General features: G+C 39.2%; 1 protein-coding gene across 1 annotated transcript in view; it reads right to left on the bottom strand.

Moving 5' to 3' along the window:
* Window positions 1–82: 82 nt before the first annotated feature.
* Window positions 83–25,722, bottom strand: part of MOCOS (molybdenum cofactor sulfurase) — a 224,795-nt gene continuing 199,155 nt past the window's right edge. The window contains exons 10-15 of the mRNA XM_054192941.1: window positions 23,483–23,564; window positions 19,139–19,263; window positions 18,418–18,523; window positions 13,770–13,896; window positions 11,309–11,413; window positions 83–3,658 (exon numbers count right to left, since the gene is read on the bottom strand). Of these exons, the coding sequence (XP_054048916.1) occupies window positions 3,512–3,658; window positions 11,309–11,413; window positions 13,770–13,896; window positions 18,418–18,523; window positions 19,139–19,263; window positions 23,483–23,564 (692 nt within the window). The 3' untranslated portion in view covers window positions 83–3,511. The remainder of the gene's footprint in view (window positions 3,659–11,308; window positions 11,414–13,769; window positions 13,897–18,417; window positions 18,524–19,138; window positions 19,264–23,482; window positions 23,565–25,722) is intronic.

The raw sequence follows: 25,722 nt of genomic DNA, 5'->3' as shown, positions 1-25,722 counted from the left end.
GTGAGCCCGGCAATGCCTCCAAGCAGAACTTAGCATCTCATGAGCTCAAAGGTCAAGAATGCAAGCACCACCAGTAGACACGTCAAGCACAATATATATTTTATTGGTTTCATTTCCAAGAAAGTTAAAAACCAGTGTGACGAAGAAATGCATAGCATAATCCCTACAATTTATGAGCAACCATCATGTCCTTCCTTTTGATTTGTGTATAATTTTGACAGAAGGGTGACCTAAAATTTTGACCATATTTTGAAGGATGCCATTGAAAGTATATAAATCATAAACTGTATCTGAAATATCTTAGTCATATCAGAGAACACAGAGTTCAGAGGCTTCTCCTAAAAATGCTGATTTCCGTTCTGTGATTTCAGCCTCCTGGTTATTATTAGAGCTTGTAATAATCACCATTTTTGCCTTGAGATTTGAGAAGGATTTAAGTCCCACAGAAATTGGGATATGTCTGAATAATTCATTGTAAGGAAATATGGATTTAGTTTTCAAATATATAGAAGACTTTCTACATACAGCACTCTGGAAATACTGTATTAAGTAATAAGGATTTCTTGTCCATATAAGGTAAACATACATATGCAATTAGTCCAAAGATTTAGTTTTGCAGCAATGGGAGTACTTAGATGAAAGAGCCTACATTCATATGAAATGGTCCTTTTTCTGTATACTCTGAAGATTGAGAAGTCGTCCCTTATAGAACATATAAGCTTTCTACCAGTGTTTCAGAGTGTTTATGCCCTTTTAGTTCCTGCAGTACCTGGGATTGCATTTATGCTAAGTTTCTTCTCTCTCTGAATTTTTTTCACATTATGGGAGGGATGTTCTTCCTACAAAGTTACAGTGCATGTCATTTAAAAGTGATTCTTCCTACTTCAAGATTTTCCACAGAGTATTGGCACTGAGAAGAATTTGTCTTCATTGATGGGAAGACAGATCAATACTGGCGGGAACACTCCACTTGCTAGAAGGGAAATATTATCCTTTGTTGAGACGAAAGATTCCTTATGTCTCTTCCATCAATCTGAAGCGCTGTGACATTTCCTATCACTATAGCACAAGGATGTTCCTTCTGGGAAATGCACAGAATATACTAATGAGTATGTTCATACATCAGAGAAAATCTTTTTTTCCCCCTGCAAAAACGACAAAATTATTCCTGATCTAATATTACTAAGCCACGGCAGAGAGAAAGTGTAATTGCCTGTAAATAATAGGTCAAAATGACTAAGCATGACATTTTTAAAGTTCAAATCCTCTCATCCCTAGTTATCATACATTGCATTAAGGCTATTCACAAACAGTATTTGTCAAGCCACTGTGTACCAAAGTGACTTATTTTGTAGTAAATCCAATAACAAGTGAAACAGAGCTTGCTGAGGTTTGCTTTCAATTTCCTTTTCTAACTTCTGTGCCATTTTAAACAAATGACGTACTGGTGAGGTGAAGAGGACAGAGCAAAGCACCAGAGATCACCTGAAGGTCAGCATACAGCAGGTCTCTCCATATTAAATTTGCCAGAGCTGTGCTCGCTTTCTATCCCACAAAACACTGCTCTGCATAACAGAAAGGCAAAGAGTGAAGCAGTTAAGAGATTTAGATACCAGGAAACCGCTTTTCAAGCTTCCAAAAAGCCTGCTCATTACAACATCAGATAATTGACTATTAGACAGATGAAACCCCAGCTTTTCAAAGCAGACATCAAGGAGCAGTGCTTGGGCTCTGAAGTGGAAGGTGCAACTCTCAAAACTGATCCTCAGTTTACATACATATGAAACACCTCTCTCTTTCCATGTATTTTATGGCAGGTTGTAAGAAACAGATAATGTCTCCTCATTTCCATTACAAAGCTCTGCTGAGAGACTAATAAGAGTCTGTTCCAGCTGAAGTGAGTAAAACCACTTCTTCAAAAGAATGAAAAAGAAAAAGAAAGATGAAACCAGTTAAAAAAAAAAAAAGAAGAGAAAGAAAAAAGACCATTTTTGAATTCTGATTCACACACTGGGCGATGTGCTTCTCTTTCCCCATTGTACGCCACTCTGCGGTAGTTGGTCCCCTTTCAGAATGACTGTTTGACCAAATCTTTCACGAAGCCTCTTGCTCCCCTCCAGGGATATACTCAAACAACTCAAGGATTGCTTCAGCCAGAAGCACTTTCACACAGTTTGAGCCAAAATTGCCCCAAGGAAGACCTAAATCATGCTGGATGAGAGTTCTGACAGTGCTTTTAACGGGGTCGAAATTTCACTTCCCAAATGGCAATAGAGCAGCGAAACTAGGAGAACTTCCTCTTCCAGAAGGACTTCCTGGAAACATGAAATCTCCCTGTGGAAGGCTGGACACATGTTGGGGTCATAAAACACCTGGCCTCAATGTGTTCAGTCTTGCATTACATTGACTTTCCATGTGCTTTTTTGCTGTGTGGCTTGCTTTATTTATTTTTTTTAATTTTCACACTAATTGATATTTCAGACTAAGTCCTAGGTTTCAGACATTTGCTCTCAGAAATCAGAAAGCACGAGTCATATTTAGGAGAGTAAAGAACTCAAAAGCCTCCTAAGAAGGATATTATTAAATGCACCAAGAGTAAGAAAAGAGAATACTTTGACCTGTTCAGGATGGAGAAACATCCAAACTTTCAAGAGTTCCCTTAAGTGGCCATTAGAGATGTCTGAGGATAAACAAAGTTTGTATAAAATACATGACTGTATTAGTTGAAAAATCTCTAATTAGAAAAAATGTGTCAACATCCACAAACACATAAAGAAACAAGTGTTTGGGAAGTCATCACATAAAATAAATCAGATGGAAATGTAGCAAATGGGAATGAGAAAAAGAAGTCAAGAACGAATGGATGAAATTGCTTCACAGGGAATGTGTTTTGCAAACAGTATATTGAATCTTCATTGATCATTGTGCCTTTTTGGCATCCCCACACACTGCTCCCAAAGAGGGAGTCACAGATTTCCCAATAACAGTTCCCTCTTCTCTGGTGCCTTCAGACTGTCTACACACCACCTTCAGTTTCATTTTTGAAAAGCTGGATGGACTGCTACTCTCACGCCATTCTCCCACTGTTCCCTTCCCACCCACATTGTTTCTAAAATATATTCAGCATCCTCTCTCCCAGTTGTGGTTTTAACAAAGCAACATAAGGAAGTAGTGTGTTGTTGTGTTTACTTTCCTTCATTGAGATGTGGGTTTCTGACAACGATGTTGAGCTTGCGTTGGGAGTCATCCACCAGTAAAACTTGATCAAACCTGTTGCATCCTGAAGCAATTGAGCAAAATAGAGTTACGGCTGCTGTAACATAATCGCAAGCAAAAACATGTAGGTGAGCTGTAATTATCAAGGGTTCTGCCATCTGATAACATTTACAGCAAACAGAAAATCAAAAGACTTAAACCAGAAGCAAATGAGTGGAAGCTTTTTCTTTTTTTGAATAACTGACTACTGACTTTTCCCTGGAATTGCACATAAATCTTATCTCCACCAGAGAATCTATCCTGAACATTTTTCTTCACTGGATGTCGGGGGCTGAATTTCTGTATTCTCCTTCAGCACTGGAAGTACTTGAGACCCAACCGATAAAGTATCTGGAAAGGATGAGCACAAGGGCTGGTTCATCAGGTATATGCCAAAGTTTGTCTGAAAAAAGCAAAACATTTTTTGAGATGCAACTCATGTTAAAGTAATTAGATCTATGGAGGATCTCACAACCCAGATACGTTCAGAAAAACAACCTTGCTTTAAGAACAAGGAGGTATGTACTATCTGCATGCAATTAAGAACATTTTTAACTAATTACCTATAATAGACTGGTAAACAAAAGCTAACCCCATGCTATTCAAGAAGAATACCTTAAGTAAGTGGATAAATAATGTAATATTTCATCATGAGTTCCACAGTATCATATATGTAATTTACACTCCCTCACAGTCTTGTTATTTAATGACTCTTCTGGCAGTTAATGCATTATCACAAATAAAGGCTAGGCAGCACGAGAATGCATGTATGTTCAAACGGTGAGGAAAAGTCTTGCATCTTCTACCATGAATTATTCACTTTGTTACGAGAACTTTGTTCTGTCTAGCCTTTGTGAATTCCCCATTTGTTTTTATGAATATTGTAGTATATTTTACAGAAAATATTCAGAAAGTTTGTTTTATTAGGACTGCCACTGGTTGTCTGTCATTACCTGTGAAGCCATCCTACGTAAATATTAGAAATACTTAGATACGTGTCCTTGTGATACTGAATAATAAAGAACAGAGGAACAGAATAACCACTTCACCCACTGACCATACAACCCTCGCAGGCACCCAAAACCTCATCTGAGTGTCTGCACTCTTATGTGTGGTCTTAATCTTAAGCACGTTGAACGTTACAGTTGTAGCTGTGAACAGCTGGGCATGATCTGGAAATGTCACAGTAAGAGACTGGTGTGTGGTTTTGTGGTTTTGTTTTCCAACAGTGGAGCATTAAGAAATGCGCAAGAAACAGACTTGCAATCTCATGATAATATTTTCCAAACGATTAGATAATAGTTAATTAAAGAAATATGTAAAGTTAGAACTAAAGGAATGCTGAAGACAGTGTTAAATTGATAATTGATTTATAGACTTCTGAATGTCTTAGTTCTTCAAACTGAGGACCTTGGAAACTCAATATAATTTTCTTGTCTTTTCTTACAGCTTTCAATAAAAAGTATTTTGTTTTGGTAGGCCACAGCGAAAACGTACTAGTCACTCCAAAGTGTAAAGTAAATAAATACACAAATGAAATTCATTTGGTATTTCTGAAAAAAAAAAAAAAGTGAAAATAATTAAAACAAAACTCGTCTCCTCCATTTCCTGATTACATTTATTGCCATTGTTTTCATTGATGATCCTTAAATTGAGGGAATTACATTTACAGTAGGTTTAGAAAAATATACTAGGTAAAAGGAACTGCAATAAATTTAAAAAAATAGTGTCAGCTGAATTTAAAGGAGCATATTTGACAGACTAAATATGAAGGCAGTACGTTTTCTCCTGTTCTTACGCTGTATAATTAAATAAAGATACAGTAATGAGGTAACATGAACCAGCTTTTAGTCTTTGAGGAATTAGCGAGAAGTAAGGCTGAGACCTACTCCCAAGTTATAGAGATGCTGTAAAGCAGAGGTCTATCCAAACATGGCCTCAGACTCTGAATTTGGGTCCTTCTGTTCCATTTGTAATCCTAAACATTAAGAAGAAAAAGAGCTCCCAAGCAGAGCTTTTTGTCTACTTCTGCTATTCCTTCACCTCACTGGCATTTCACCTATATTGGGTATGAGTTGGACCTGATCAGGACTATCCTATAAATGACACTTTGTGGATACCTGTGACCATAATTGTGTCTACGCTGGTGGACACAGGGTAGATCCTTATGGTCAGTGCTGTAGTACTTAATGCTGAGGAACGACTGCAGCACAGTAAGATCCCAATCCTCTAGCACAGTGACTGTGCTGGATCAACCATGATGCTAAAATGGTAAGTTAGTAACTGTTTCATTTAAAATATTAAAGTGCAGACTATTATTTTTCTGTTCCTGCTTTTCCCTTATTTGTTGACAAGCTGTGGTTTCTCTGTTGGCATAAATGACGAGTTTTTCAGCCTTGTGGTTAATAACCTGGATTTACTTCCTATATCCTAGTGCAAAAATGACAGTTGCCATAATTTTGTTGCTTTAAAAAATCAGGCAATAATAAAACAAATATTGTAAAATGAATATTAGTCCCTGCTACACCACATTTCACACAGGAAGGAATTTTGTAACTCATCTGTGTAAATGAACTTATTTGATACATGAGAAGTTTTTATTTATATTTACTGTATTGACATCTTGATTTATCTTAAAATGAGACTAAAATAAATCTGGGCAGATTGTTCACTGTGGAGAATTTAATTTCCTAATTTTTCTACTGTTGTAAATCATTTAGCACAATTTTTTTTTTTTTCTTAAAGCACTTTAAACCGTTCAGAATTATTTAAGAAAAGGCATGTGTGGATACATCATATCTTCAGGAGTTCTCAAATACTATTTTAATACTGGTCCTTCTTAGTATTTCCGTACTCTGATTAGGCACCTAAAGTCTCACAGTAGTTTCTTCAGTGCCGAGACCGGATGATGCCTAAGGAGTTTTCAAGGTGACAGTTATAATGATGGTATACATATTTTAGTACTAATACCTGCTTGGAATTGCTGATCTCTTTCTTTTGTGAATGTTCTTAAAACCAAAATTTAGCTTGGGATTACCAGAAGTGGATTTAGTATCTCTTAAGTAAATTTCCTTGTTTTTTCAGTAATTACAAATATTGACTCAGCAAATACTGATAATAGCGCACACACACACCCCCCAAGCAACCACAAAAGCTGTACATCCTGCCATTTCAGCTGTTTCAAGAGAAAGATAAAATGTAGGAATTGGCCCTTCTCACATTTCACTGTTGAAAAATGAGGCTTTCAGACGCAGAGATTACAGCCTGCAGAGTTATTACAATGAACCGCATAATCTCTCTCTCTGCTGTTGCTACCTTTTCCTGGCTTCAAGGGCATTTTATTCTGCATATAACCTCCCTAGAACACACCAGGAACTGGGCAGAGAGTGCTGGACTGTGAGTTCTGTGCCTTTATCTGCACAGCCTTCTGATGGCAGCAGGGGCTCTTCCCACCAGTCTTTATCTTCACAGGGACACAAAAATGTAAAGCTTCTTGATTAGTAAAAAGCACGACACTTCACTGCTGGGAGAAATAGATAAAACCTACTTATTCTTGCCAACAGTGAATCATATGATAGTCATCACACTCGCTTAAAGGAGGAGCTATAAAATGCTGTCATTCTTGCATGTTGTTTCAAGTACATTTACTGGATCAACAGTAATATGCACTGCTTAGGTATCCACTGACAGAGAGATATCCCTGGGTGCAGTATCTCCTTTTGTAAAATAGAAACCTGAGGTGCTACATCTGACAAAGGCTGAGCTGAGATGCCTTCAAGCTACAGCTCCTAAACAATCAGTTAATTCAGACTAGCACTTGGTAGGGAAAATGCCCGGCTAGAATGTATAACATGCACACAAGTGATACTGCATGCTAAAACTTAACTTTGGATGGACGAGTTCTGGATTTTGCCCCTGGAAGTAGCTCTCAGCTGCCTTCTCACAATAGATAAATTTATCTGTTCACGACTGTTCATTTTATTCATACAACAACATAACCTCCCTCCCATGCAAAGGTTTGGGAGATGCAATTATTAAAGTAGAATTTTTTTTTTTTTTTTTTTTTAATGTAATGATGCTTTATTAGCTCTGGATTCACCAAAACTTATTAGTAAGGCCTTACAAAATAGGAGAGTGGAAGCACTCACTTTCAACATGCTGATTTTTCATATTGGTAAAAAAGGGAAACTTTTAACTTGGTGTCAAAAACCCCCATCTTGTTTTGTTGGAAATAACTGGACAGCAGAATGTTTTTCTAAGAACTGGTTTTCCTTTGTTCTACCTTAAATAAATGCATTTTCCAGTTCTGCCACCAATGAGAAAAAAGAATCATACTATTTCAGAGGTCTGTTAATTACATCAATCACTGTTTGCAAACGTTCCAGATCTTTGGATGAAAAGCACTGCATAGTGTAAAGCCCTGCATTACTATGAAAATGATGATAATGATGCATCAGATAAGAGAAGTCATTTGCTACCCTTGCTAACGTTTCAGTAGGCAGTCCAAAGGCACCGCGTCTAATTCTGCAGGGAAAGAAGCTCTCCCAAGGCACATAAAGGAGGATCGACAGCCCGCAGGACAAAACACAAGCCTTTTAGTGTATGCGGGCATGTGCAAACATAATGGATTTCCCTTGATGTACCGCTATCCATACACTTAGGCTGGGGCAGACTGTTAATGCAAGTCCCAGCTTATAGCGCTGCTGCAAATCTACCCACGGGGCTTCCGCTATTGTTAGCCTTAAACTGCATCTGCAAGACACAAGAAGACGGGCGAGAATTCAGTGTTCTGTCTGTCTGTGTGTGTTTTGCATCAGGTGGTGACGCATGTGAAACAGCGTGTGGCTATTTTTATGCTATTTGCTTAATGTAGTTATCTAGTCTTTCGTAGTCTCCCGCAGTAAGAGAGAGAGCTCCGTCACAGAAGGAGAGCTCGTTTTTTCTTTTCAGTCAAAAATTACAGAAGGAATCCTTAATGAGTATTTCTTCAGAACTGATGGCAGTGGAGCTCAAGTTCGCTTTGTAGAGGTGTTCGTGTTTTATTTCAAACAATGCGATAAAAGGTTTCATAAAAAGTAGCTGGCTAGGCTTCAGCACCCTGATTTACATTTATCGGGAAACATGCAAATTGCTTGTGTGGCTAATTACAGTAGCTGGTTCTGACTTTCAGCTGCAATCTGTCTATGCAAAGCCTCAATCCTTCAACTTGGAGCACCAGGTTCTCAGAGTCTCAGAGGGATGGAGAAAAATATGATTTCTGAAATAAATATCGAACCATCTCTTACAAGCCTCACTTTATTTAGCTCATTATTGAAGTTCATTGGCAGTGCTGTCATTTGGGCTGCCAGTTTGATAAAGTTCGATATATTTTTCCAGGTTGGTGCTCTTGTAAAACCAAAAGAAAACGGTAAATATTGACATCTTTCTCTCTTATTAAGCATTCAGGATTTGATATCCATTTGTATGTGCAGTATCTTTAAGGTTTTGGAAATCGAGCAACTACAACAGCCTTTCAACAATATCAGTTCCCCTTGTACTGGGAAATTAGCTTAGATCTTATTTTGCTGCTTTTGTTGTTTGCAGTTCGAATGGCGTTATTGACAGCTGGGAACAAACTGCTAAATTCTTTCACTGAATCTGTATCTGATAAAAAAAGAAAATGAAGTCCATCAGATGACTCCTAAACAGAAAAGCGCATGCTAGAGCCATGAGTCACCAAAGGATTAGCTCCGCAATTTAACACAGTCACATGGATGTTCTTTCTCTCTCCCCACTGTGAACTGTGAAAGGTTTGGATTAACATCCTCTGCTAGTCTGTTTAGCACACTGAAGATGCCACAGTCCTCGGGTGCTACTCACTGACAATCAGCTGGTGACCATCATCCCACAGATGATTGCAGGAGTGATGGGCTCTGAGGTCTTCTCAGACCAGTTCAGGCAAAACTGCCAGTTCAAACTCTCTCTTTCAGCTGTCAAGCTAACCCAGAGGAGTTGCCCTTATGCAGAGCGGGGCACGCTCACAAGATCCCAACTGCCAGCAGCGCTGGAAGATGGGAAAAATAAAAATAAAAGAGCTGAAGGCCTGGTTCTGTGCAGAATGAATATCGTTGCGCAGGGGAGGGAAGCAGAGCACTCCCCCGCTGTGAATAGCAGCACTGTGCTCTGCAGCGCCTCGCCTTGCCATGCGTCTTTCATCTGGCGCCAGGTTGTTCTCAAGAGGCTGGATCGCTTGTTCTGCCTTCCTTCTGTTTGAAGGAGTTACTTGGTTCTAGGAGTGCTCGTATCAAGAATCATAGAATCATTTAGGTTGGAAAAGACCCTTGGGATCATCGATTCCAACCATCATCTCCACTCTACAAAGTTCTCCCTTACACCATATCCTCTAACACCACATCTAAACGACTCTTAAACACATTCAGGGATGGTGACTCCACCACCTCCCTGAGCAGCCTATTCCAGTGTCTAACCACTCTTTCTGTGAAGAATTTTTTCCTAATGTCCAGCCTAAACCTACCCGGCTGCAGCTTGAACCCATTCCCTCTTGTTCTATCGCTAATTACCTGTGAGAAGAGACCAGCACCAACCTCTCTACAATGTCCTTTCGAGTAGTTGTAGAGAGAAACCTTTGCCTTGCTGAGTTAATCAGGATGAAGGAGAAGCTCATCTTTGGTGTGGGAAACATGCAGAAGATGCATTGCCTCTCCTGAGAATCTGTGTCCCAGGTTTTGCTGCCATTTGAGAAGGTCCCTGAATACAGAGTGCTCTCCCTCTATGGAGGATTCAAATCATAATCCAGTAACACCCACATGGGTAGAGAAAGTCCTCTGCATACCACACTCCACGTGGCAGCGTCCTTGCCCAGAGTGCCAGAATGTGCTCTCAAGTGTCCCAGATGTTCCAGTTGTGGCTCACCATTACCTGGAGAGAGCTCTTGTCCTCAGGCTACCCACCATGGCCAAGAGCTTGTCTCACAAAGGCTCATGTGCTGTGGCGATCTGGATGCCAGAGCCTGCTGTGCCAACCCCAAGTCATTTCAGGTCAGCGGGAAGCTGTGCCGAGACAGCCGGCCCCTGCCTGCTCGCCTCTCCCCCCTCTCACTCTGTACCAGGCAGCTGGCTCCGAGACGGAGCCGGCGGAGCCATTCACCAAGGATAACATTCATCAAAAATGGAGCCCTTTGTTTGCCTCATGAGTCACTGAGACGAATCAATTTATTATTTTTATTTTTTTTTCCAAACAAAGAATGCATTATTTGTAATTTGATTGTGCATTGTTTTGGTGAATAATTTTCAACCTATTTGTTATTGCTCCGCCTCTGTGCTGTGCCCAGTCTCTGGTGTTTGGCTGGTATTGGCAAGGCCTCTGAGCCCTGACTGGCAAGCGAACTTTTACAACAGGAGTCCAACGAACAGGAAGCAATGAATTTAGAGTAAGGATTTTCAGCTAAATAAATACTCATAAGGAGGTTTGTGAAGCTTTTGGGATGCCAAACTGTCTAGCCATTGTCTGAGCACTCTCAGTTCCAAGAAGCAATGCAACCTTAGGAAGCAGAAGGACTCCAAACGAACGCCTGTATTTCACACTTATTCTCCAGTCACTTTCTTAATCAATTACTCTCCACTTTGACTACATTCACATCTGCTCTGTTTTTCCTGCTAAGTAGTTTCTCACAGTAAGAATACACTTCAGTCTCATGAGCTAACTGTATCATTTCAAACACTTCCTTATTTTTCTGCAGATTTCTCTTCTTGAGTGACATCAGCTTGTGCTTTTCAAGACCAAAATAAACACATTGTAAAGCAGTACATACTGAGTAAAAGCAAGCACAGTTAAAATAATGCATATTAATACTCAATTTCTGAATAAAAAACATGTTGAGCATTTTATGGAAATAAACCATGTCGTATCTGGGTTGTAAGTGCATCCTCTTTTTACTGAAAAAACAAATGGTAACAATTAGCATAACAACTTAATCGTGAATATTCTCTCAGCAGATGCATGCAATGAAGTCACTATATCTTTCCATACAGCTATTTTGGAGTACTGTACTGACCTTTCTACCTCTGGCTGCAGACAGGGACTGCAGAAATTCTTTGTTTCGTTCCCCAGACTGTTGATCAATGCAGATTATTTGACATCTGCTACACGGACCCACAACCTGAAATTTCAGGTAAAGAAGGTTTACAGCTGTATATGAAAGCAGTACAACACAGAACAGTACAAGCTTCTGACCATCATATTATCTTAAAAACATATCTTTCATGTACTTTTCCTGTGTTCTTTTATTCTATAATTATGCAAGAAGTCAGGCCTGTGCACCTAAAGTAGGTACATTTTCAAAGGGTCTACTTGTGAAGGTCTCCCTGACTTTTTAATTCATTTTTTCTTTTCTTTTTTTTTTCAGAAAAAAACTTTCCCACAGACACAATCTGAGAAATCATAAACATTTACATATTCGTATTTCCTGATGGCTTCACTTCATCTAGGGGCTGGCAGGGCTACTTGCCCAAAGGGGAACTGAATACAAAATCAAGCTAGCGTCTCAGGATTTAACCCAAGAAGGATTTTCTTGGAGTTAAACTACCAGGGTTTGGTTGACGTTGCTTCAGTGCAGCTGAAATACACAATATCCCTCATTCTTTCTGACAGGCATAGCACTCGTAGATAATCAGAATGCAAGATGTGAATTTTCACAAGTTTATATAATCAGAAGGAATAACGAGAACCTCTACTGCAATATCATACAAGAGCATGGTTCTTAAAGTTAATTCTTGTTTGAATTCTTGCGTGGTTTTAGGGAAAAAAGCCTGCAATTGATTTCTTCTTACTTCTTAAAGCATTAATATTAAGAAGGAAGACATACTCTAGATTCCCTTAATACTGCAACACTAACGTTAGCAAAGCTGTACATTATAGAAACTGTCTTAACAGTATCTCAATATACACATTCTACTTTTGTAAAATGTGTCATAAATTTCAAATAGGGCAAATAATTAAACCTGACACTGCAAACATGTTTATATGCTGATCTGAAGGGCTGTTTCAGTTCTTTGAGGTACATCTAGAACTGCTTGTACAACTCTTCAGAGTAATCATCAAAACTATACATTTGTCTCAGCTTTTTCAGAAGATGATTTTCCACAGCATTAATATTTTATTAAAAGAACAAGAAAATAAGACAGAGAAGGAAATATTTTTCCCTGTTTTGCTTTGTTCAACAGCTTCTTCTACCATTTTCCTGGCATCAAGTACCATTAACATAATTTCTACTGTTACTACATCAGTATCTGAATAAGGACCTAGCAGAGACTGAAAAAGACCACGCAAGTTGTATAAGCTTTTCTATTTTCAGCTTGCATTCCTAAAGTATTTCTACGCCAGAAACAGGATGGCCTTTTTATTCTGTAGTTTTCCAGTCTCTTCCACAACAGGATCCTGAGCTGAGATCCCTAGTGCAACTCCAGCCTCCAACAAGCTATACACCAAGGATTTTGTCCTCATCTCCTACCTAAGGAAATTTTCCCTCAATTTTCTGTAACTCATATTACAGCTTACTGATCAAAGCACACATAAGAAGAGAGCAGATAAGTCATGATTTCCACCCTTACTGAAAAAAATGGCCTCTCCATTTCTTACAGCGTGCTGACCAGAAAGAAATAGGAGTAATGTCTACCACAGCTTCTAGACCTGACCTTAGCACTTCTGTTATTCACACCTTCATTATCATCCCTAAGAAAACAATGAATCCCACTTTCCCATCCTAGGCAATGCGTTTTCAAATACATATATCATAGCTAAGGACCAGGCAAATCCAACAGAAGATGTAATACATGTGTGCATCATTCCCTTAGGTTTCGTGTGTAGCTTCTTCAGGGATCCTTTGCTGAAGTTCTTCTCAAAAGAACGTATTTGCCAACAAAGTCTAACTCTTCAGCATTTTCCTTACAGTACAAAGCACATTATCTTGTTAGCTACGATGCAAAGCATAACATACGAAAAAACCCTACCAGGCTAGACTTAGAAACACGTTTTGAGTGGAGATTAAGACAAAATGCATACAACAGAGGGCAACAGACAGTGACTGCTCGCTTGTATTCATGTCCAGTCTTTTGGCAGTCAGTTGTTTGATGTGCAGCAATCTGAGATTACATTTGGACTACTATGCTTAACAGCAACCGGCATTCTCTCATGACATGCTGGCTAAATATTTGCCATAAACTGCCTCAAAACAGTGGTTATTTTTCTGCTCAGTTGGATAGAGGTGAGAAATTTTATGAATTATGAAACAATAAAAAAAAAAGGTGTGGAGAAATGCGTCAAAACCTCTCAATTATATTGCAGCATGTTTGCCACAGGTCACAGCATGTTTGGGTTTTTTACACATTTCATAAATTTCATCTGCACAAACGGTGCCACCCATGTTCCAGTCAAAGCCTTGCAAAAATTGCTTTGTCTCCAGGGGTCAAAGTACTTTGTGATAGACTGGGACTACAACAAGGGAGAGGAGTTCACACCTGGAATCGCAGAGCGCCTATTGAAATCTCAGCCCACTCTTCTTCTTCAAAGGACTCTGGTGCACGGATGACAATGTTGGCACGGAAACGTCGGATTAATTCGTCTATTTCCAATGGCTCTTCCAATCTGTCTCACAGAGTTGACAGAGAAAACAAAAAAATAAGGTTTATTAACTAGTTCTGCACTAGATATTCGTGCTCTAAGAATCTAGTGGCTAATATGACTCAGGAAATGTTTCTCCAGAATAACCTGGACCAAGTTTTATTACAAAGGCTATGAAAAGGGCACAAGGTATTTAACTATAATTTGTAAGCATTGAACTGTAATTTGTAATCCTCTGACTATAATTTGCAATCCTCTAGGTGAATTCTTCAGAGGTGTAACCTGGAAATGTGAAGTAGGTATGAAAGCATGTAGACAGGCGATTGCGAACAATGCATATGAAAAAAATCCTTATTAGTTATCCTATCTAAGGCTAATGGTAAAAAATTAAAAGATCTTTTGAGTTAGCAATCATTTGACTCTTTGTTGTGGTTTAACCCCAGCCAGCAACTAAGACCACACAGCCTCTTGCTCATTCCCCCTTCTCCCCACAGAAGGCTAGGGAGAAGAGGGACAAAGGGAGGGGAAAGGGAAAAAAAACACCCTTTGGGATGAGATAAAGACAGTTTAATAGAACAGTAATGGAAATGGAAAGTAACAATAACAATAATAATAATAATAATGGCAAAAGAATATACAAGACACAAGTCACTCTCACCGCTGGGTGAATTTGTTGCCCAGCCTGAACCAAGCAGAGATCACAGATTCCAGCCCCCCCCGCCCCCGGGCCAACCCCCATTTATATACTGAGCATGACGTCTATGGTACAGAATATTCCATTGGCCATTCTATCATTCTGTCTATACTCCTTCCCAGCTTCTATGGGAAGCTGAAAAAAGTCTCTGACTAGTATAAACATCACCTAGCAACAACTAAAACAATGTGCTTTATTGACATTCCTTTCATACTAAATCTGAAAACACAGCAGCTACTAGAAAGAAAATTAACTCTACCTTGGCCGAAACCAGGACGCTCATTAAATGCTTCTAAAAAGAAGGCACATAGAAACTTATTCTGCACATGTTGCAGTGGCAGAGGGGACAAAACCAGCAGACACTGAAGGTGAAAAAGGCCAGTGAAGGCATTTTATGAGAGAATGTATTCCTCATGTTATTATTATTTGCCTTTGGGATGCAGCAGATTGCACCAAATGAAAGTTGTTTTAAAAAAAATTAATTTCTGTGTGGCGATATCTCCTCCTCTTTACAAGCATTTGAACTGCCAGAGTGAAGATTTGTGTCAGTGCAGAGAACATATATGAGGCAGACAAAGCAGCAGACTGCATACAAATATCAGAAATCTGGCTGTATCTTTCAATTGTCATTCTTCACTCTCCTTCTAAAGGAGAACCTGACCAGTACCAGAAAAAAAGACAGCCCTAAAATTTGCAAGGGAGTTCTCTCAGTGCCATTGTTAGTGTGGAAGAGCATTTCTTTTTGCATTAGATATTATGGACATGAACAACTTTCGATACTCCATCAACTGTGGTCTGACAACTTTAGGATATGACACCCTATGGCAGAGGCAGAAACCTTGGTAAGCAGTGAAAAGAGATGTTTCTGTCCTGGAAAAAAATAATAAAAAAGTAAGGACATACAGTTTAAAATGTGTTATAATTAAAATGAGGAAAAACATGCAAAATCAAAGCACAGGGAAAACTGTTCACATCAAGCACTCTTGGCAGAAAAGGCCTGTTAGGTGAGGAAAAAAAAAAGAGCTTGATTTTATTTAAAACAGCCTGGATGATCTTCTTTAGCAGACAAATGTGCATAAGGATAAGCTGCCTGTGCAGACTTTCAGTCAAACCACACAAGCCCTGCTCCACCGAGTCTTTGCTGTTCACAAGGGCTCCAGCAGCCTGGGGGTAGAAAGTGGGGTGGGAAGCTGAAGGGCTACAGGTTTTCCCTCGAGATGCCACAAGCGATCCCACGGCTGAGAAACAATTCATAATGATTGCAGAAGACAGAAGCCACCAGAAAGTGTAAACTATGCTGACTCTCAGACGGACAGAGAGGAAAACAGCAGTTAGTCATGAACAAGTTCAGTTACGCTGTTGTGCTTCCTAGCTTTGCTGTGGGCTCTTGGAGCTTGAATGCTGTGTAGCCTCTAGTTCTGAATGCATTTTGTGACATACCAGTGCTTGCCGCTCCAGCCGGTGCCGGTGGGGGCATCAAAAGCCCCAGTAACCTCAGAGCTGGGCCTGCAGCACCTTGAGCCAGCTGCTGAGAACTATTTCTAGTTTCTACTGTTCCATCCTCCAAGACTGCAATGCCCCTACCCCTAGTCTCTCCACCTTCAACCTGTTCAGGCTCACCTCCAAAATACCTTATATCTCCTGCACCCATCTCCAGCCCTCAGAACTGCTTCTAATTACTTGCCAGCATGCATCTGAGTAAATGCTCATTATTTCCCACCCCCTCAAAACATGCGTCAGCTGGATGGAGTGACAGGCACCTTCATCCTGCAAATCTCAACCAGGATCTGTTGTGAAAATCAGATTTTGCTAAAGCCAGCCTGGGGACTTCGGACTTCTTACAGTAGTGGGCCCTGCAATCCAGAACACATTACATATATTTAACAAGCAAACTTGAAAATGAGCATTTGCATCTTCAGGGGCATATTTCTAGCAGGAATATTTGAGCATAAGGCCAGGCCATGGGGATTTTCATGGAGGTGACCTGTAAAGGCATATGTCTCCATATACATATACCTCTCCTACAGTATGTTACATTCTACTGTTTAGTTAAATTGCTGTTTCTGTTTTAGAACACCTCTCAAGACCCAAGTGCAAACCGGAAGATTAATTTTTACTTACAGAAGATATAGAAAAAGAGAAATTATTACAACTCAATTGAAGATTAAAATTGTTTCATAAATCTTAGCAGGTTTCCATTAAACAAAAACAAACCCACATGCCAAGAAGCTAAATAAGCTTTCTTTCTAAAAAAGAAAAACATTTCAGAAAGACCCATATGTACAGATTCTTGAAAGTACATTGCAGAGGTCAGTATTTAGAAAGTTTGTACACCATGATTTAGTAACAGTGCAAAGTGATGCTGCCGTACTTCTATGATGAATTGATTTCCCCAGCACCGCGTGGCAAAATAGGGAACAGTTTTCCAGCTTGTGCTGCGGAGTGGGAAGCAAGATGCTTCTCAGGCATCATGGCAGCTCCAGTCACATCTGGAGTTTGCTTTGAAGAAAAGGAGGTTACAAGCCTAGTTGTACTGGAAGATATTAGGTGCAAAATCAGTGGATCATCTGCATGTTTTACCAAAGTTCACGATCTTCCTTCATCCTTACTTGCTTCTCCCTCTGGTGACTTACTCCTCTCCTTTGCACTTGGATTCCAGGTCTGAAAAGTTCCTCACTGTGTTTCACCATGGAAAAAGCCCAGTGTGAGCAAGGGATGCCTGCAAGTGTTGTTCTCCCAAGGATATGTAACCGATCCAGTCGAGATCCAAAATCAGGATGCCAAAAGAAGTCATTAACTGTCACTGAGAAAGGGTAGTCAAAACACCTGAGAGATGGACTGATTCAAACCTTTTCCAGGGATTTTTCCCAAACAAGCACTGCCATGATATGCTGAAATTGCCCAACTGTCTTCTCCTAAAGAAAGAAAACCCTCAGGCAATGCAAGCTTCAGTGGTCTGTAGTGATGCTTCATTCAGTCACTGGTTTTAAATCCTGAAGCTGTATGCATGTCCTCCTACAGCTACATGTATATATATGTGTGTATATATATATTCCTCCTCTACTCAAAACAGGAATTTCAATGCAGGGGGCGTGTTTGGTGGGTGGCTAAGAGGAGAGAAGATGACTCCAAGCAGAGGCAGGGAAGTTTGGTGAGACAGGAAAAGGGGGCTCAGAGACAAATGCTGGGGCTGTGGGATGCACAGCTACAACGGAGGCCTCGAGGGCAGCTTTTCTGTGGAATCTGAGCCTGTCCTACTTATAGTCAAGAAACAGCAACTTTCTATTGTCAGCATACAAAAATTTACTTGGTAATGGGTTCCTTATCTTGTAACTGTGGGCTGGCTCAATGTTTCGTTGGCTGCTTGCATCTCCCACTTTTGTACAAGTAAAGCCAAATTCAATTAAGAAATGAAATTAATCCAGTCCTGCAAGTAGTTTAAAAATATTTCTGTTATGAATGTTTGCTATAAATCTTAATCCTTCCCAAAGGAAAGAAACAGTTCAGCAAGTAGCAAGACTTTGTATTTTCACCTGCCAGATTATTTATGTTGTGAAAACCTAATTATCCTTGTTCTTCTCACAAATAGAAGTTGGCTGGTTCCCAATAGTCTCCTGCCACCACATCATTTGACAAGAATTTTGTTTAAGTTTTCCTAAAGATGACTGGCAGAAAGATTATTTTCAAGCATTTAATCCAAATATTCGGAAGTCATACAGGAATGAGTAATGATACCAGTTTAGTACCTATACATTTGTTGAACATTGAAAAGTAACTATCTCTAAATTTCCAGATGAAACAGTTATATCTGCACCTGGAATCCCAGGCATTTGGAGACAGAAGGATCTTACCTTGCAGAAATATGTTCTTTCAGCTGCAGAATGCTTGCTACATTTATCAGGAGGTATTGTGCTTCATTCACGAGAGAGAGTGAGATGTTTGTAGCAGATGCCAGACCTAAAAAAATGAATCCAACATTCTAAAATGATCATTAAAAATCGGGAAGATTATACTAGTAATTTCACCTCATCTTTCCTTTGACCTCTTATTCATTCTCATTAAAAAATTATTAATTCAGCTCCAAACACTACAGAAATATTCCAAGAATCCCCTCAAACCTGTAAATTACAATGATGCAATGCATTTAGAAACTGAGATAGAGCTGAGTTTTTACTGAATTTGTAAAACAATTTACTAGAGCAATATCTATGGATTTTTGATGCTCTTTCCATTTTCCTTTTTATAATGAAATTTAGTCTAAGAATAAATTCTTTGTTTATGGCTTTTTCATGATCGTTTTTCAAAATGACCATTGAGTTTCCAGAAAAAAATCATGGTCATGATGATAAAAAACCCCCAGACTGGTGTATCTGTACATTTTCACCAAATGTAACACGTAAAAGGGCAGCATAAACACAGTTTGGGTATAAATGTATTCTTTGAAACCTACAATATCAATATTGAATGATTCTTTCATCCTTTATCAGGGCAATCATATAGTCAGTATGAAGTCCATGAGCCCGATGTTTACTAAGTGTGGAATCACAAATATTTTTAAGAATGACAACATACCTTTTGTATTTTTCTGATACGACCTGTTTTTCATGTCTGAACTTTGTCTTATCAAGCGACACGGACGACCAAGAAACAAAGAGAACCAGCCAGCAATTCCTTCTCCGCAGTCATACGTTTTTACCCTATTATGAGAAAAGAGGGACTTAGCAAAATTTGATTGCCCAAAAATTAATTTGGAAAACTGAAGATGAATTATGAAGATGTTTTTTCAACTTCTTCCAATATAAAATACAGAATCTGTATTCTCTGATGAGTGATAAAACAGAGATGTGAAGCTCTGCATAATTTTATCTCCCAATTTTCTCAACTTTACTCTGTTAGTCTTGAAGGTAATATTCACGAGACCTAATTTAGTTTCATACAGAAAATTACTGTGGAATAAAGGATTAAATAATTGTAACACTCAAGACACTGACTCTGAAGTACAGTAACTGGTAGCCCATATTACAATATTATGATACACTATTATGAGAAGGTTATTCTCTGGTCTGTGCTTTTTACTAAAACAAAGAGGATTAATCTGAGTTGAATTTAAGATTGCCCCACTGCATGTAATTTTTAATGATCCCATTAGGTACAATGATGTTAATTCTCTAATTTAATTCATGTTAGTACAGACACTCCACATTAAAACATGGCTCCACTGGCAGAGCCCAAGTATCTCTCTATCTAAAGATGGTTTCCATTACTAGTAAATTGTCTAGTGAGTTATGCAAGGCTGGCAATAGATGTGCCTTCTTCATCTGGATGTAATCCCTCCTCTTTTGGTTCAGGAAAGGCACAGATCAGACCACTGGGAAGTGATCTTATTTGCCATTAGATTCCTCAGCCCCGAATAATCTTAACTTCAATCTTAAATTAGTTATCTAGGTTCCCCTCACAGATAATGGAAAGATGTAAGTAGTTCCCACCTGTATTAGACCTCAGGATGGGATGACTCACTCTGGGAGTATTTAATTGTCTTCATTGACTACAAAAGGAGATCTGACTGACATCTAACTTTTAAATAGCATAAACAGAAAAGAGGAATGCGAATTCTCATGCTGATCTAGGCATGCGAATTCTCATGCTGATACTAGGATTCTTGTAGTAAGGAAAGTGAGGTAGCAGTGGCCCTATGCTCAACTTTTTGTCCTATACAGCCAAAGCAGCTGATCTGCATGGAGACCATCTGCCCTATGAAACAAGAAAACAGCTCCTCACAGAAGAAGATGCTAAACCCTCGGATTGAGAGAAGTGGCCTGGCTTTACAAAATGTTTTGTAGGCTCAGCTGACTTACACAGGTAGAAAGCCAGGACAAGCGAAATCAAAGAGATTTTATAATCCTGCAGGGATCAGATATCTCTTCAGTGGTTGTTCTGAATGTTGATTGTGGTGCAGCTCTGCACCCCTCCCCCCACTCTGAGGTTGGACTGAAGCATCTAGCCAGTGATGTCGTAGAGCTGAAATGAAACTCTGGTATTACACGATGCAGACACTGTGGCAAGAAATATGGGCCAAAAGATGAGTCTCCATGTGAGATTCTATAGTCTGAGCTGAGCAGTTCTTGTGTCCTTGCTGGTCACTGCAGCAGGGCGAAGACTTATAATGAGGAGGTATGAATCTTCCATGGTAACAGTACAGGTAAAACAAATTCCCCAGATATTTTTTTCCCACCCAAACAGAGGCGCTAGGGGTATTTAAATACTGTCCTGAACCAATTACCTCTAGCATCTTTCTGGGGCTTAATATTGTATAAATCAGGATCAGAGTTTTGCCCTTTTTTTTATTTGCTTACTGTTTTGAGTCACAGCGGCTGAGTTAGAGACACACAGCATTCTAAGTATTTCATCAAATGTCGCTGGGTAGTTTTTGTATTCCAAGACTCCTGTATTTTCAAATTGCTTTCCCTTATTGTCCGACCATTTTCTGAGCAAGTACCATCATCTCATCAAGGTCTTATTCAAAGTCCTTTTGGTGCAGCCCAATTCTGCTCATTTTCTGTGTATGTTTATTTTTGTTGAGTATTACTTTACATCTGTCAGCATTACGTTTCATTTGGCACATGTCAGGCAATTTATAAAGGAGGGCCTAGTTCTCTCAGATTTTACTTGCTGTTTGCCTTGAGTTCCCCACTTATCTTCTTATTATGTCATTTAGCTTCGGTGCGTTACAGCTGGTCCCTCTAGCTAGGTAATTTATAGAACAAGAAACAAGGGCAGCTGAAGTCTGAATATTGATCCCAAGGGATATAATACATACAGTTATGCACACCAGGCTCAGTTCACCTTGTTTTTAACTACACTTTTATCTGCTTCTACCACTTCCTTTGATCTCGTTGATATTGTGGCCTGTCAAAGAGGGGTCTGTGTCCCTGCCTACTTCAGTACAGCACTAACCTTGAGCATTTAGGGTCTTCTACAACATCAATAACCTTAACACCACTAGCTTCTACTTGGATCTGCCCGCTGTTAGATATTATACTAGAAAGCCATGTCCCTCCGATGTCAGCAGCACATGCTGATGGACAACCTTGCTAACATGAAGGCTAACACTGATGAATTCCTTCACAAGGGAAATTTGGGCTCATTAAACTTTTGTGGCTGCTGTGAAATTAAACTTCCTCATGTGACTGCTAGCAGATTCTACATCAAGTGCTTTTCTCAGCTATCTCAGTGTAAATTCAGAGTAAGCACCTGAGACAACGGAACCGGATGAAATCACAGTGTCAGAGAGCAGAATTAATAAGTGGAAAATACCTTCTTTTGAAGGAGTTTCTTTTGAATAAAAGCCTTTTAACAAAGACTTTTGGTCCCACTGCTCACTGCAGGGATTTTGCAGAAAAGACCCCAGACCACAAATCACCTCCTGTCCTACTGCAAAGCACTATTTTGTTCCTATTTCCATTTTTTGGCCCTGGAGGCTCCTCTCCGGAAACACAGGAATCTGCCATCAGCGCTGTTGGTTCTCTGAGCAGTTTGGGAGCCTCATCGATGTTCCACTCATTCTGCCTTACTTCCTGCCTTGTTTATTTGCTAATCACAGTCCACTCCGTGCAATTTGTCTTGCATCTCCCCTTTCTTTGTCATTCCATCCTTTTCTTCCTCCTCAGAACTCTAAGCAGTTTTCCATGAAAATTTCCTATTTCATACATTAAAAATGACACAGTCACTGACATGAAAGACAAACTACAATAAATAGTATGGTAGCCAATTATATGCACACAGAGAGAAAGATAACCTAGGCTATTTTGCAGCCTGTAATAGATGGGCTAACCATGGGGAGGCTAAGGATGAGTCAACATGAGGGGAAGTGGGACAGATGGCTAAAACAAATGACTCTTGGGTGAATACCACTACCTAAGGAAAATACACTTCTGAGAAAAGGATCCTCTTTATCATCTGACTAGCTAGTAGAAAAGAAGGAGAAGATAATTTCCTGCATGGCCCAATGGGGAAAATAGTCAGGTCTTTGCTGGTCGGTTTATGTGTTACCCTCAGAGAAGCAAATGTAGCAGGTTACAAAGAATTAGTATACTTTGGTTAAAAGAAGACATAAATCTGTAAGTGGCTCTTTTAGTTGGACTTACCAAGAGAATCGGTGAAAAGAAATGTAGGAGCTAACGCAAATGTACTTTAGGAAGGCACTTGATCTACTGCCTCTCAGAAAACTTAATGAGACTGGGAAGTACTTAGAAAATATGATGGATAAACACTTAAGTTCACTGATAGGAAATTAATTTATGCATAATGTTATATTTCACTGAAGTGGTATGTCTCTTGATTAGAGTTAATGTTATTTCACATACTCACCTGCAATCTTCCCAAGATTGTTAAGGGGACAGTGATCAACATGGATGGTCAAAACAAAATTAAAAAGGATTGTAAATATGGAAAGCTGTTTATAACCTCAGCGGGTTCTAGCGATTTTGAATCCACACAGCATGAAAGGGGCAAAGTTGCCAGCATCATTACTGTTAAATGAAGACACTGAATTCTAGAGTCCTGCTGAGGCCGCCTCCAGTTGGCATTTGGAAGTAACTGGGGACACCTTTCCTTTTTCTCATCCTTGCAGCAAGCAAAACAGAGAGCTCCCTTATTTAAGCGGGTGCCAGGTCATTACAGTCTCTTGTACTGTCCTTCCCCCCCTTTTCAAATTTTATTATCTTTTAGTGTTTTCAACTAGATATGCTGGGCATGCCAAAATTACCTATCTAAATCTGTCTTCTCCTGGTCCACTAAGTCATTCATTGCTTTCTACCCTCCCCCCTTTTTTTTAAGGACTTCTGCCCCTGTGTGTTCATCCAATCATCCAATCACTGCAGTGATTTTCACCTTCAGTTCCTCCCTGCTCTCACTCACCTGTGGGAACAGACTTTACTCTCACAGATCACAGCCTCGTTACCAGTATTTTCTTCTAGTGATACAGATATTGGGTCCATGCCTAGATGGGCAGAGAGCAAATCATATTTTTTTTTTAAATTTATGCAGAAACATAGGGTTATGAAAAAAGTTCTTATTTTTACACCTGTTCACAATCATAGCAGCCTCATAAATAGCACGTAACAAAAATCCTCTTTCTTTTTGCTAGAATTATATTCTCTGCCTGCAGGTGGCTCCAAATGATAATGCAAAGAGCAAAGGCTGCAGATGACCTTGGTACCCAAACCACATTAAGGAGTATACAATTTCAGCTTTGAGTAACTTCATTCTCTCTATATCTTGGGCAACAAAACTGGCACAGAATTACTGCCTCAGTCACGGTTTCTGTTGAAAGGATGAGTTTATCACTGTTGTGCCCTCTCCAGCAAATCAGGAGATAAGGTTGATCACTGTTTGGTTGGGTTTTTTGGAGTGGTGGGATGGAGTGATCAGAAAGTTGAAAGATGGAGGTGGCAGGGGTGGGAGGAGGGAAAACATAAGCACAGGCTGTTCAAGGAAAGAAATACAATGTGTCATAAAGCTACAATAATTTAAAGATAAAATGTATGGAAAACACTAACGAGAGAAGTATTCCCACCTATCCATCTCGAAGTTTAAACCAGATGAGGAATCCCTGGTAATGATCTATGCTAACAGTTTCTTCCATAGTTTTCTTATCTTGAACAGAATGAGCCACAGAGATGGAAAGGCTACTGTGGCTTAGTAGAACTAACAGAAAAGCTGTACTATTTTCCTTTCTGTTAATTGAAAGCAATAATCTGAAACAATGAACAAAATGTTTTACTGCATGGCTGCAATGAATCCAACTCTTTCCCATTATACCGCAACATAAACCAGCAAAGACTGATCTCCTGTACCCCAGCTTTATATCAGCATGCTTCAATTTCACTCATTGCTTCCTGTTTATATTACTGGAGTACAAATAAGAATGAAGCTCTACCAGCTCTGTGATATGCTGAAATCAAATTGTTTTATTCTCTTCTGAAGAATAATGAAATGTAGTACAGATTCATTATACTGCAACTATCAGCTCTGTTCCAGGCAAGTTGTCAATACAAAAAGACATCTACTCCTTTTTTAGCTAATGATGTTAGCATACTTCAGAAGCGAAGACAGAGGAGGAAAAGCTAGGTTCACTTGGGGAAATAAAATACATAAGTAATAAATGCATTGAACCTGCTTGCAACAACCTGAAAAAGAAACCAATGTTATCATCTTATAAACTGGAACTAATGCTCTTGTACTTTCAAAAAATCATACATTAGCATCATTTCTTCTGCAAAAAAAGAGTTTGAAAGATTTCATCCTGTATGCATCCTTAGCTATTATATCTTTTAAAAATACTTTCTAAGCAAGGCATACCCACTAAATTTCTTAAAATAGAGTCTCAGGGCTTTAAAAAGCCCTGCTTTTATACACCAGTAAGTGTATCACATTTTTATGGAACAGTATACATTTTACAGTGATGTTTAGGTCAGTTAAACATCGTTAATTACAATTTTATTCTATCTTAAGGCAAAAAAATAAAGCAGAATATTGACATTTACTAAAATGTAAAAGCTGTCATTCTCCATGGTCATTTGCTTGATAATAAAATTCACAGATGTGCTCACAGTATTAATATAAAAAAAAATTGTTCCTGTCTTTATAGCTCCTATTTTCAGTCAATGAGTAAAATTAGAGGTCTGTTATTTCAATAGACTGAAATATAAACTATTCATGTATATTCTTTCATCAGTGTATGCACTTAATTCCCATTATTTTTACTGGCAGTAACACATGACTATTTGAAGGCACAATAAACTCCATAAAGTGTAATTAGTTGCTCAGTTTTGCTAGCATCTTTCTACTCCAATATTTTAAAGGGCCTTCACAACACTCAAAATTTCTCCCTCTGTGCAGTGGTAAACTAATGTCCAACTTGCCAAAGTAATGCTGATTGTTAGCTAAAATGGAAAGAGAGAAATTAGTCTTCTACAGAAATACAGTCTCAGCTAAATTCTGTTTGGCTTACTTTTATGTTGTTCAGGAACAAGCCCAGCGTAATCTGTGCCCCCATATATTTGATGGAGCAGGGCAGTATGATTTCCCCTGATTCCCACTCAAGTAATACGGCTTCTAGAAATAAAGGCACTTGCTCCTGCCCACCTTTAAGTTGC

This window comes from Rissa tridactyla, chromosome 2 (assembly GCF_028500815.1).
Source record: "Rissa tridactyla isolate bRisTri1 chromosome 2, bRisTri1.patW.cur.20221130, whole genome shotgun sequence".
NCBI lineage: Eukaryota > Metazoa > Chordata > Aves > Charadriiformes > Laridae > Rissa > Rissa tridactyla.
Note: the sequence above shows the minus strand (reverse complement) of the source record. Positions and strands in the feature narration are given on the sequence as shown.